A 12,976-nucleotide genomic window follows, 5' to 3' on the forward strand; every position below is an offset into this window, starting at 1 on the left:
ATGGTGGTAAATAACTTCCTCATTGGAAGTTATTTACCACCATGGATCAGTCCACCTTTTTCTGTTATATTTTGCAGCTGACTTTTCCCCTCCCCCTTTTTCCCCTCATAAGGACATTAATAAACCACCTTCAATTAGTCTAGTCTTAATAGTGTCAGGAAATTAATAATTTACTTATTTATTGCTTTGACTGGCCCAACCAGCAATCCTACATGGGTTCTGCATTAACAGATTTGCATTAACAGACATTTTACCAGGGTTATAACCAGTTGCACCAGTACCTCTGTCATTTAAATCACGTGTAAGTGCAACATGCTGCGTCCTCAGATCAATGGAGATTTTACTGTCCAAGTACAACAGTCCAACACAGGAACTGCAAGCTTCATTAAGCTCTGGAATGCTTAAAGCTCATTATGTAACCCAATTACATAAGCAGACACGAGATAACAGCAAATCCACAAATCTGCCGTGAACCCTGGAGATCAGCGTAGCCTTTACTTGCTCTGAAACTAACATTAATGTGGATATTTAACTTAAACCTAGATAACTCCATTAAACTTTAAGAGAGCAGAGGAAGTGCTTTGTGATAAGAGAGTAGTTCTTATCACGAAACGCTGGAGTACAGTTCAAACTGATCAAACACACTACTCTAAAAAGCTGAACTCCAACAACTGTTGTATGAAAAACAGCTTTTTTATGTCTGCATAGATTTTCAGTCATCTAGATCATTGTAGTCTTAACAGCTTGAAATGAAGGTGGGTGAACTTCTTTACATTATATTAAAAAAGGAGAAAAATAACTAAGAAGTCCTTCTTTTTAACAGCTTCGTTACTTGACCAATGTATTTAGCCAGTTGGGGATTGACCGATGCAAAACCTGAGTATATTTGATGTGACTTTAGGGCGTTTTTTTCTGTTTTTATTAAGCACTGAATGAAACACACACACACACACACACACACACACACACACACACACACACACCAGGTTTTTAGTTTAAAAAAAGGTCTTTTAAATATATAAAACCACACATATTTGTATAAACATTGCAAAGAACCACCAGAATATTGAAACATACATTATCTCTGAATGAAATTTACCGCATATTTACTCATACATTACTCATACATAAATCTAGCTTTAAAGATAATCAGTGAGCGTGACCTCGATCAAATCATTTTCCGTGTTTCTTTCATCTCCAGGTCCCTCGGCTGTCTAAGGTACTTCAACTTCCGTCAAGTCATTTTTAACCTCTTGAGCCTCATTTTCTGTTTTCCCTTGCTCCATTCTTTCTAGCTCTATCTTAAGTTGCTCTTTCTCTTTTATTATCACTTCTTCCTCAACAGCTCTCTGCTGCTCCTCTCTCTCTTTCCTCTCTTTTTCAGCCTTTTCCATCTTTTCCTGCTTCTTCAGCTTCCAGAAGAATCTCAGGTTTTTCTCAGGGTACGTCACTTTGGCCAGTGGCAGCTTAAAGATTCTTTCGGTCCCCGTGGTTAAGAGAAGGAAAGTCAGGGCAGACAGGCAGAAAGGCCAGGTGCAGGCTGGAAGACCAAACTGTGGATTTAAAAAAAAAAAAAAAACAGTTGTGAAACATATTTTAATGTTTTTTTTAACAGTTTTTATAAAAATAGGAGTGAGAATAAAATGTACTTACCCTGGACATGATGTTGGCGATGGCTGAGCCAAGGTATGCACAGAAAAAAGCTGCAGAGGAGGAGGGAAAAATTGTTTGATGTAAATGATAAAGTGTGATTACAAATAACAGCCTTTGTTTGGTAAGGTTGCACATGGTTGCTTGTCATTTGGCCTTATTTTGCAGATAAGAGAATGCATTTTTGTAATTTTTTTTACTCACCACATGTGATAGCAAGCAGATGCACTTGCCAGGTGAGAGCATAAAACATTCCTCCAATAGCAATGCAGGCTAACACACAGTTGTACCCCCAGAGGCCAAAGTAAATGTCTCCAAACGGAGCCGCCAGGGCCAGACCTGCAAAATATTTCGTTACTGTTACCAGAGAAGAGTTCACCCAAAGATTGGTTTATCTTAGTAAATTAAAACCCTCCTGATCAGAACAAGTTTTACATGGCATGTCCTTTTTTTTACAATATCGGATGCCTGGTTAGACACTGTGACATCCTCTCACCTGAAACCATTCCCACTGCAGATCCCAGGACAGCATGAGCACAGGTGATGGGGGAGGAGATAAAGAGGGAGATGATGAAGATGCCTCCAGTCCAAGGGTTGTCACAGCCATAGACCTGGCCTATTCCTACTGGCACTGACATGAAGAGCTGAAAGTGTACAGGCAGAAATGTAAAGCCCGCTTTATTGGATGTGCAGCTGTATTTAACTTGTGAACAACTTAAAGTTGCATATATAGTTAACAACATAGGTCCACATTATTTTAACTTGTTAGCTGAAAGCATGTGCTAAAACCTCGGCTACAAGACCATGACTTCTGAAGTTAAAAAGGCTGCGAAATCTGCATGTTATCATTTCCTTTCAGCTACCTTTGCTACGTCAAGCTCAGCCCACGTGATGTTGGGCAGCTCCGAGCGTGGCTGAATGAGGACTTGAGGGAAGTAGTTGTTGTAGTGGCCGGTGGCGACCATGTGGAGACACACCAGGATGTTAAAGGGCAGGGTGAAAACAGGAAGATCCCAACGACTGTTGATAGATGCCAGGGCGCTGGACACAATGGGGCTGGACATGAAAAGGCATCACATCAGAAATCTGCTCCACATTTAACTCACATTTACAAAATAACCCAAGTACATCTATGTTCAATCACACCAGTCTGCGCTAATGTTAAAATCACGGAAAGGCAGCGTAAATAACACCTGTATTGTTCTTCTGGAAAAACCTTGGGTCCTGGCCTTCATACCGCCCACCAAAATATTGTTGTAGATGGAGCACACCCTGACAGGAACACCCTCTCACTGCAGAACAATGCACCCCACTGCATTATAGAAACTACTCAGGAATGCTTTGAAGAGTTTGACAAAGATTTTGCACTTTGATCAAACGTGATGCCCTGGAACAAGCCCGATCCATAATACCAGGGAGTGCTCTTAATATCCCAGTGCTAAATACTACAGGAGGCACCCAGACATCCTGTAGTTTTATTGTTATGACTCATCGATGTAGATCAATCATTCTTTTTACACATTTCCAGCTTTTAGGAGCAGAGATGACAGATCTGTATATGACTGATATGGTCTCTTTTGTCTACTTAACTACAGCAAATAATTTGTATTATTTATTTATTCATTCATTTGTTTGCTTTTATTACAATGTCTCAGAACAATACGTAACCTATTATGACACAGAAAATGACAACTGATGGCATTCATGATTCGTGACTGGCTTATCTACTTTTCTTTATCTACCTTTCACTTTTTATGATGCAAACCTAGTGCACAGTTTCACCATTTCTCGGTCTTACCACATCATGGACATAAAGATGTTCGGCAGAAGAAGCCACCAGTACCAGTTTCCTGCGTTAGAGAACACGGCCATCAGCAGACCCACCAGTATCCCGTTGTAGCCGTACAGCCCTGCAGCTATTGCACCCCTGAAGGAAAGTTTTTTGAATCAATTTTTTTTTCTAGCTCAAGCCAAATGATAAATTTTCTTTTACTGCCAAGCAGATAATCATCAAGAATGACTTCTCGGCCCACCTTCTGGCATTAAGACTGACAGTATTTAAAGATAGCATCAGTTAGGGGGGGAAAAAAACACCTGAGTGCTCACACCTGTTCTGTTGCAATAGGAGAGCGGAAATGGTTGCAAAGAGCGTGCCCACAAAGCCATTTAGGGCCCACCAGTAGTTCTGCAGGATGAGGCCGGCAAAAATGACAAGGCCACTCAGGGGGTTGTTGACAAACATCACCTGGGCCGCGCCGCGCAAGACCCAATCCAGCAGCCGCAGCAGGAAGAACTGCTCTGAAAGATGCGACAGTGAGAGATATTTGACTGCCAGCAAACACTTCACATCTTCAAAGGCTGTGAAAGGGTTACTAACATAATCATCTTCTTCTATGCAAACTCTCACATGTATGGAGGGAAATAGTTACACATTGTCTGTAGTTACACATTAAACTCGATAGTGCTGCTTGTCTCAAGGGCACATTTTCAAGTTCCCGTCATGATTTTTGCCACTGCTGGGGAATACTGTCATACATGGAATTTCATGGTAGTGCTTTATTGATGTTTTCTGATTTAAGTACTTCAGTTATGCCAGTTGGTATTTTTCACTATTTTAGAAGCTAACTGGGTAATCCTACCAGTTTCAACACCCACACGCTGATTAACTGACTCATGCACGCTCCTATGAAAAGGCGGCATTAGCAGTGAGAAAGTTTTCTACAAAATAGCATGACCAAATTTTTTTTTACTTAACACAACTATCTTATGTCCCAGATTGTTATACCACCTGCACTGTTGGCAAAACTACTTTCTATTTAGTTCCAAACTTTAAATTTGAAGTAAGCTGCTGATGTTAACCTACTTTCCATCCATTTTCCAAACACCTCCATGTCTCCAGAGAAGTAGGACACTCCTTTGAGGAAACGGGCCCTGGCTTTCTGCAGGGCTGTTGCTCCTGCAGGTTGCACTCGGTCCTCTTGCCTGTCCTCCTGGGAGTTCCCATTCTGAGATGGTAAGTACGGGTGTGCCATCAGGGGCTGGAGCTCCTGCAGTCAGCAGCATGTTCAGTAATTAATTTCAGAATTACAGTTTGAGTCATGATAAGTTGAGGTGAAATATGAATATTGACTAACAGTGAAGGTGGTGGCAGAAACACTGGAGGACAGCACATCAGAACTGGAGCTGCTGGTAATCTTCTGAACTTCCTGACAGTGCAGAGATGTAGCTGTTACTCAGGAGCAAACACACTCTTCCTCCATTTATATATAACAAGGTACACCATAGGTATACATACTGACCACTCGTGAATGTGTTTTGTTTTTCAGTATGATTACTGTTATATTGGTGGCGGTCACGTTTCTGTGCTTCAAAGTCATTCTACATCATTATTAAGTGTGGCCTTTGAAATATCCCCTGAGGGACAATAAATGATTAATTACTGTGTCTGTACCTTTGTTCTATCAAAACATGTAAAAAAAGAAAAATGCAATCTCATATCTTAGGAAATTTTAATATATATCAATGCCTTCTTTCCTTACATGCTCGATTAAATGCAGCCCTTTTAACCCTTTATTTTAAATTTGTATTTAAACTTGAGTGTTACTGGAGGGGATTACAATACTTTTTTTTGCAGTGTCTTTACTTTTGTGTCAAGGTCCTGAGTCTGACGACTCAGTGTTTTGTGTTTCTTTATGCTTTTGTTTATCCTGAGTATGTATTCTGTTATGATTTACAGTTTGTTAGGTTTCTGTTCTTTGCTTACCCTGGTCCCACTTCTGTGTTCTGTCTGTTTATGGCGTCACACTGTCTGTTTGTGAATCTGTCTGTTTAGTTAGTTCAGTGTCTTGTCTGGTTCTGTGTCTGAGTTTCCTGTTTTATTCTGAAGGTCCCTGTCTCGTGTGAGTGTGTTCAGTTTACGCTTCCCCTGTCCCGTCACCTCTGACTTCTTCCAGGTGTGTTGTCCTCCTGTCTCTCATCCCCTGATTACTGCTGTGTGTATTTAAGCCCTGTGTGTTCTCCTGCCTGTTGCCGGTTCGTCTGTGTTCCACGGTGTCCTGTTCCGCGTCTGCCTCTCTCCCTGTTTCGTGTGTTCTCAGGTTTATTTAGTTTTTTCCAGTTTAGGTTTGTTTAGTCCCTTGTCATCCCTCACTGCCTCTTTGCCACTACACCACCCTGTAAATAAACATCACTCGAATCATCAGTCATTGCCTGCATTTTGGGTTCTCCTTTCCTCCAACACCACACAGCCCGCCTCAGCAGCCGTGACAGTAAGAACACCTGTTCTGACAAACCATCCTACTTTGGCAAAACGTCCTACCGTAAGTAGTTTACGCACATTTCTGCTGTCACAGAGTAATCCTAGCACCAATTTAAGTAGGTATGATGGGTTGCCACTTAACTTTGCCCATCAGAGTATGCTTGTAGCTCATATGCATACAGCCAGAATGGTTTGCCACTTCATTTTGCCCGTCAGAGTATGTGTGTAGCTGTTATTAACAACGGTAGGATGATTTGGAGTTACCTGGCCCGTTGGAGCGATCTCCGAGGAGGAAGCAACGTTCGCGTCGTAGGTAGGGATGGGTACCGGTTCTGACACAAATGGTAGTAACCAGACCGAAAAGCAGCGCACATTTCAGTGCTTTTTTTTTTTCCTGAGATGTCATACAGTTTGGATTCCAGCCAATCATTTTACCTTCGCGAGCGTAGTAGGCGGGCCCAGGTACCTACGTTCTTTTAGAGCAGAGCTAAAGATTAAAAATGCCCAAGACAAAGTGGTCAAAGTCTGGCTGTACTTCACAGCAAAAGATTCAAACTCAGCAGCCTGCAATAAGTGCTTTAAGGTGATACTGTGCAAAGGAGGTAACTCCTCGAATCTGATGAAACACCTGGCGACATATAGCATTTTGTTAAAAGCCGAGAAATGCGCCGTATTTGATAACTTGCTGCGAGACCTCACACTGCGCACGTCTACTGCGCGTGGGTTGCCTGTTATCTGACCTGGAGTTAGCAACATCCCCCAAAAACCCGAAGAGTAGAGTCCTGGCCCCTAGCCCTGCCAGTCTAGCACAAATGATGACCGATGATGATGCAGCAGCAGCCGTTCTTCTCTGCGTGAGTAGCTTAATGTTGTTCGTGTGTAATTTACGTTGAGTAGGCTAACCACGTTATTACATTAATGCATGTAAGGTGAACTAGCAAACAGTCGTAGTTACATGCTGCTGACTTCTTGTTTGATGGCAGGTACTCCCTTCACCCTGGCCAAAAAGGCTAAGATGGCCAAAGAAAAAGAGGGAAACGGCTAAACATGAGAGGTTTTTGGATAAAGTTTTTTTTTTTTTTTTTTCCATGGTTGAAGCACTGCTTCCAGCCAAGAGTGATGCCATAAATCCCCTATAGCTGTGGAAAAGGCTAACATTGTTATCTTTTTACAAAAAACAGCTAAACATAAGAGGTTTTTGGACCAATTTTGTGTTCTCCATTCTTTAAGCACCGGTTCGAGCACCGTTTCAAAAGTACCGGTTTGGTACTGGTATCAGATAAAACCTAAACGATACCCATCCCTAGTCATAGGCGCCTCACCCCACAGCCGGATGGTGGGACCTCATAACTGCCGGCTGTGGTGAGTGAGAAAGACACTCTTTCTGTTTCACCAGACTTTGGGACTGTTAATTCTGGGGCTGTGTTTATTCTGTTAGCCGCCCGGCCTGAAGCTCTGTTAGCCGCCCGGCCTGAAGCCCAGTCGCCACCTCCACCACATTCAGCCTCACTACCCATAGCTCAGTTACAGTCACAGCCAGACTTACTACAGACTATGCTACAGTCCATAGCCCAGTCTGTAGCTCAGTTGGCAGAAGATCGATAGTATCGATCCCAAGTCGGGATCGGTATCGGATCGATACTAGCCTGGTTAGATCGATTCTTTACTTGGAGTTCTGCTTGTTTGCTATGCTGTGCTTTCGGCAAAAACGAAACAGCCAGGTCGCTGGACTCGCCGCTCCTGTGTCAGCGGAGAGCAGGCACACTTTGCTTCCCCTCCCCTCCCCCCCCCTTATGTTTCGGTGTTGCGCTGACACGTCACGTGACTTAGACACTTTGGGGGTTATTAAGTTTACATATTAAATATATTTTTACCAATTGTTTTTGTTGTTGAGAATTTTAATTGTAATTTTTGTATTATAGTTTATCAACAGTATTTGTTTTAATTTGTTTACTGGTTTGCCTGCACTTAAGATTAACAAAAAAGAGGGGAAAAAAAAAAAGAGCGCCACCACGGCAGACCCCATGGCATTTTCATGCTTCGCCGCATCATTTATTCTTACAATAATCACACGGTTGCTGTAACAGTACATTCAATGGCTGCAGCTCTCCCGCTGGCAGCCGTACACATCAACACCAAAAACAACAACAGCACAAGCAGCGCACAGGTTTTAAGCCGGTGAGGCATGATTGTAGATGCAGTGAAGGTGAGTCCATCTCATCTGCAGCAGCATCACAGACCACGGCCCGCCACAATAATAAAGCATTTTTTATTTAATTATAAATAAATTATTTCTCCTAATTATGTCCTGGGTTTTAAGTAATTAATAATACAAAAGGAAAAATCACAAAAAACACTTAAAGGCATGAAAATTAATTGCAATTTAGCAATTCAATGAGGCATCCACTTTATTTATTGAAAAGTATCGGTATTGGTATCGGCAATACTGGCCCGAATTTACTTGGTATCAGATCGATACCAAAATATGCAGTATCACACACCACTACTGGCCAGATCTGAGACTGTGATGCACTCCAGGGCCTCCCCAGAGGCTGGGTTTCAGCCCCCAGCTGACTCTGGACCCCTGGAACTTAAGAAGCCAGCTGAGGACTGCACCCGGCTGTTGCTGCCTGAGCAGAGTCAATGCTCCGCGCAGCTGCAGTCTGCTATGTGTTTGCCAGAGGCCCGTGTGCCTGCTGGTTCTGATCTGTTCCTGCCAGGGGACCCGAGGAGCCCGTCCAGCCTCCTGCTGACTGTCATGGTCCTGAGTCTGACGACTCAGTGTTTTGTGTTTCTTTATGCTTTTGTTTATCCTGAGTATGTATTCTGTTATGATTTACAGTTTGTTAGGTTTCTGTTCTGTGCTTACCCTGGTCTCACTTCTGTGTTCTGTTTATGGTGTCACTCTGTCTGTTTAGTTAGTTCAGTGTCTGGTTCTGTGTCTGAGTTTCCTGTTTTATTCTGAAGGTCCCTGTCTCGTGTGAGTGTGTTCAGTTTACGCTTCCCCTGTCCCGTCACCTCTGACTTCTTCCAGGTGTGTTGTCCTCCTGTCTCTCATCCCCTGATTACTGCTGTGTGTATTTAAGCCCTGTGTGTTCTCCTGCCTGTTGCCGGTTCGTCTGTGTTCCACGGTGTCCTGTTCCGCGTCTGCCTCACTCCCTGTTTCGTGTGTTCTCAGGTTTATTTAGTTTTTTCCAGTTTAGGTTTGTTTAGTTCCTTGTCATCCCTCACTGCCTCTTTGCCACTACACCACCCTGTAAATAAACATCACTCGAATCATCAGTCATCACCTGCATTTTGGGTTCTCCTTTCCTCCAACACCACACGGCTCGCCTCAGCAGCCGTGACATTTTGTTACTTTTTACCACATGATTCGTTGTTCTTTTGGCAATAAAAGTGCCTTTACATTATATATTTCACATTCTGTTCAAGAGTTTGTGATCAATTTTGTCTTCTAATTAATGAAATGGACTGAGCTAACACTAGACCTCTAATCTTCCACAGATATTTGTTAATCTCATAAAGAAAAATCATTAACTGCCCTGCTGGACTTCCAGAGGCTTTGCTAAACACCAGTGCCCCTACCTTTGTGCAGTTCGGTCCAGGCATTTGTCCCAGAAAAGGCAGAGGCAGAGACGGCTCCCAGCTTCTCTAGAGCTGCTCTAGAGATCCTTCAGCTGAAGGCTTTTATACTGTAGTTACAGGCTCTAAAGAAAACTCCACCTCATCTCTCCCTCACATCCACCTCTTCATCTCACGTGCATCCTCTGCAGGAATCATTGGAATTCAGCAGTGATAGTCACCGCCTCACTCATATCTTCCTGGACATGCTTAAAAACAGTCCTCAATTCCAAAGGAAGAAAAACTCTGTAACATTTCCACAATAAAAAAACAAAACTGTTTTAAGTCACAGTACTCCACCTTCCTGAATGACTGGCAATGGGCCATAACACACATAAGAGATCATTCTGTTAAAAGTTAAGTTAAAAAACAAGAGTTTGTAATGTAAAGTAATTTAAGGATAAGCACAGCACGACTCCCACTGTGCTTGAATTGATTAAGTTTAATCTGCTACACTTTAGCGCCGTCACTGCGTATCCAAGTAGCATTACTACAACCAGCTGACACACATACACTTAAAGATGAATGATGGAACTGAAGATCGGTTTGTTTGTTTGTTCCTTCAGCATTTATTTTGTCATTAAACACAATTATGATGTAATTGCAGAGATGATTAGCAGCCCTGATTGCCGCCGCAGAGTTTTACGCATTGCTGGAGATGAAAGACGAGTTTGATGATGAGGGCATGAATGAACAACAAACAGGTTTGGTAAAATATTTTGGTCAAAACAGAACACACTAGAACTTTCCAGGAATGGTTATTCAAATGCTCGTTTGGTACTTTTTTCTGATATAGGCTAATCTTCTAATCTAATGCCAAAAACAACAACAACAACAAAAAAACCTGAAACTCTGGCCAGTCCACCCACAGCTGCTTCTACTATTTCCCACCATGTTAAAGTAGCTCAATGTTTTTCCAGCTCTGAGCTCATTGAGTTTACTCAGACTAAATGTTCATATTGAATGAGTAAGGTGACATTACAGGAATCTGTGTCAGCAGTAGACAGATCACCCTGTTCTCCATCAGTATCTCATCTGTCGTTTCAGGACCTGTTATTGCATGTACTGTAACGGCTTCAGTGGGCTGTGACAAGCAGGTCAGCATGATTTCAGATTTACAGGACAGTCGACTTGTGGTACACGTGTTTATGTATAGGGAAAAAAACGCGCAACTTAGGGACCAGGGCCCTGTTTCAGGAAGCCGGTTTAGTGCCAAGTCTGACTAAGTATACCCTGAGTTAACGAAAACTCTGGTTTTTCGGTTTCACAAAGCGAGTTCAGCTGAAGCCTGAGTGAGTCACTATGACGACACACTCCGTGAAGCTAACCTGCCCCCTAGCAGGTTTACTACAACTAACCCTGACTGTCCAGGCCTCTTTGTCGGAAACCTGACAGTAGGAAGTGTCAGACATGGCGTGTCCCTTCCTTGAAGAGCCAGTAGATCTTGAAGCCCAAATACTCCGCAGAGCTCTCCGCCGGGAGAGAGTGATCAGAGCGCGTATGGACATTTTATCATTACCTGATGATTTCCTGTGCGAACGTTACCGTTTCTCAGCACAATCAATAAGTTATTTGGATAACATCCTCAGGCCATATATTGCGCATGTGACACATCGCGGACATGCGCTCAGTCCATTACATATTCTTTGTACCGCACTCCGTTTCTTTGCAAACGGGAGCTTTCTGTACAATATTGGTGACGCTGAGCACGTTTCCAAGGCTACCGTCTGTCGGGCAGTCAGGAATGTTACAGTTGCACTGAAACGTCTCCTGTACACGTTTGTGGTGTTCCCCGGTCATAGACCCACAAGTTTTATCAAAGAGGGATGCCACAAAATTGCAGGTATCAGGATGAACGAAACTTAATTTATGATGTGGTGATACTTGAACTACTACTTACATTTTACATTTATTTCCAGGGTTCCCAGGCGTGATTGGCTGTACAGATGGCACTCACATTCCAATCATTGCTCCTTCAGTAAATGAAGGAGACTATGTGAACAGGAAGTCTTTCCACAGCATTAATGTACAGGTACATAGTTCCCTGTAGCATTTCAAACTAACAAATTATTTCATTATAGTAATGGATGCTAATTTGTGTTCTCTGCACTGTGAAGATCATATGTGATGCTGCCAACATTATCACAAATGTGGAAGCCAAGTGGCCAGGCTCTGTCCATGACTCACAAATATTCCGTGAATGTACACTGAGCACAAAATTTGGACATGGTGAGTTGAAAATACTTTAAAATATATAAAGACCAATTGCTACAGGGACATTTGAACTGAAGTGTATCCTTCTGTCTTAGGAGAGTTCACTGGCTACTTGCTTGGTGATAGGGGTTATCCATGTTTACCCTATTTGCTTACCCCTTACCCTGACCCTGAACCGGGCCCACAGCAGCGATATAATCTGGCTAATTGCAGGACAAGAGCCAGAATTGAAATGACTATCGGAATGCTTAAGGCCCGGTTCCAGTGCCTGCAAAGACTCAGGGTCACCCCAGAAAGGGCATGTGACATTATTGTGGCATGTGTGATTCTTCACAACATTGCCACAATTAGAGGAGAACACTGTCCTTCTGAACCAAACATCAGCAGTGATCCAAACCATGAACATCCTGACCCTCCCACGGACATACAAGATGGAAGCGCAGTCAGAGACACCATATGTCACAATCATTTCTTTTGACCCATCACCTCAACATGTTGAAAGACGAATAAACAGATTTTCTGTTCAACTGGCTTTATTGGTCGCCTGTATTTCCTGTACACAAAGTATTAAAAGATGTAAACCTCATAAAGTGTCTCTGTTGCTTCCTCCTCTGTAACAGCTGTCAATGTTTCTTCATTATTTTCCTGCAGTAAAGAAATAAACAACATTGCTGTTCTACTGTAAACTCATATAATCTGTGGAGTATTACTCACAACTGCATGTTGGTCTGGCTCAACAGGAGGCTGCACCAGATGCAGTACACCATCACCATCAACTGATAGAATATGAGGTTTATACAGGTCACTTATAACTTACAAGGGACCAAATGGCAATTAACAAACATATAGCACTCAGCTTACACTTCATTGTCATTATGCTCTCAAAGACAACCAAGACTGAGGGAAGGCAAAATCAGTAGGAAAATAACTTCACTACAAACAAATTCATTATGGTGAAGAGTTTATCAAATGAATGAGCAGCACTGCAAAGGTGACTGTGAAGAAAGGATGTACGCACATCATGTATTATTTTGAATTTACCCCTTATGTCGGCACTTGTGTCTTGCGGGGTTATTGCCTCAGAGGATGTCCCCACAGAGATGCCTTCGGCCACAGGGCGCCCACTGTTTTGGCTGAGGGCCAACTGCTCAGCCTCTGTGAGTGGTGGTGGTGGAGGACCCCCACCTGTTTTTCGGGCCTCCGCTTTTTTTCTGTTGGCTATAACGGGTCACA

At 42.8% G+C, this 12,976-nt stretch overlaps 1 protein-coding gene across 5 annotated transcripts in view; it reads right to left on the minus strand.

Annotated features, from left to right (window-relative positions):
• Positions 1-1,014: 1,014 nt before the first annotated feature.
• Positions 1,015-12,976, minus strand: part of slc14a2 (solute carrier family 14 member 2) — a 31,657-nt gene continuing 19,695 nt past the window's right edge. For 3 of the 5 annotated variants that reach the window (XM_082553307.1, XM_082553306.1, XM_082553305.1), the window contains 9 exons: positions 4,785-4,856; positions 4,514-4,697; positions 3,759-3,948; positions 3,449-3,577; positions 2,514-2,706; positions 2,147-2,294; positions 1,855-1,989; positions 1,654-1,703; positions 1,015-1,553 (listed from right to left, as the gene is read on the minus strand). In XM_082553307.1, the coding sequence (XP_082409433.1) occupies positions 1,215-1,553; positions 1,654-1,703; positions 1,855-1,989; positions 2,147-2,294; positions 2,514-2,706; positions 3,449-3,577; positions 3,759-3,948; positions 4,514-4,682 (1,353 nt within the window). In that variant the 5' untranslated portion in view covers positions 4,683-4,697; positions 4,785-4,856 and the 3' untranslated portion in view covers positions 1,015-1,214. Of the gene's footprint in view, positions 1,554-1,653; positions 1,704-1,854; positions 1,990-2,146; positions 2,295-2,513; positions 2,707-3,448; positions 3,578-3,758; positions 3,949-4,513; positions 4,698-4,784; positions 4,857-9,493; positions 9,657-12,976 lie in introns of those variants that run through there. The other 2 variants (XM_082553303.1, XM_082553304.1) reach the window with 2 other exon arrangements.

The sequence above is a fragment of the Aulonocara stuartgranti genome, assembly GCF_965226115.1.
Source record: "Aulonocara stuartgranti genome assembly, chromosome: 12".
NCBI classification, from domain to species: Eukaryota; Metazoa; Chordata; class Actinopteri; order Cichliformes; family Cichlidae; genus Aulonocara; species Aulonocara stuartgranti.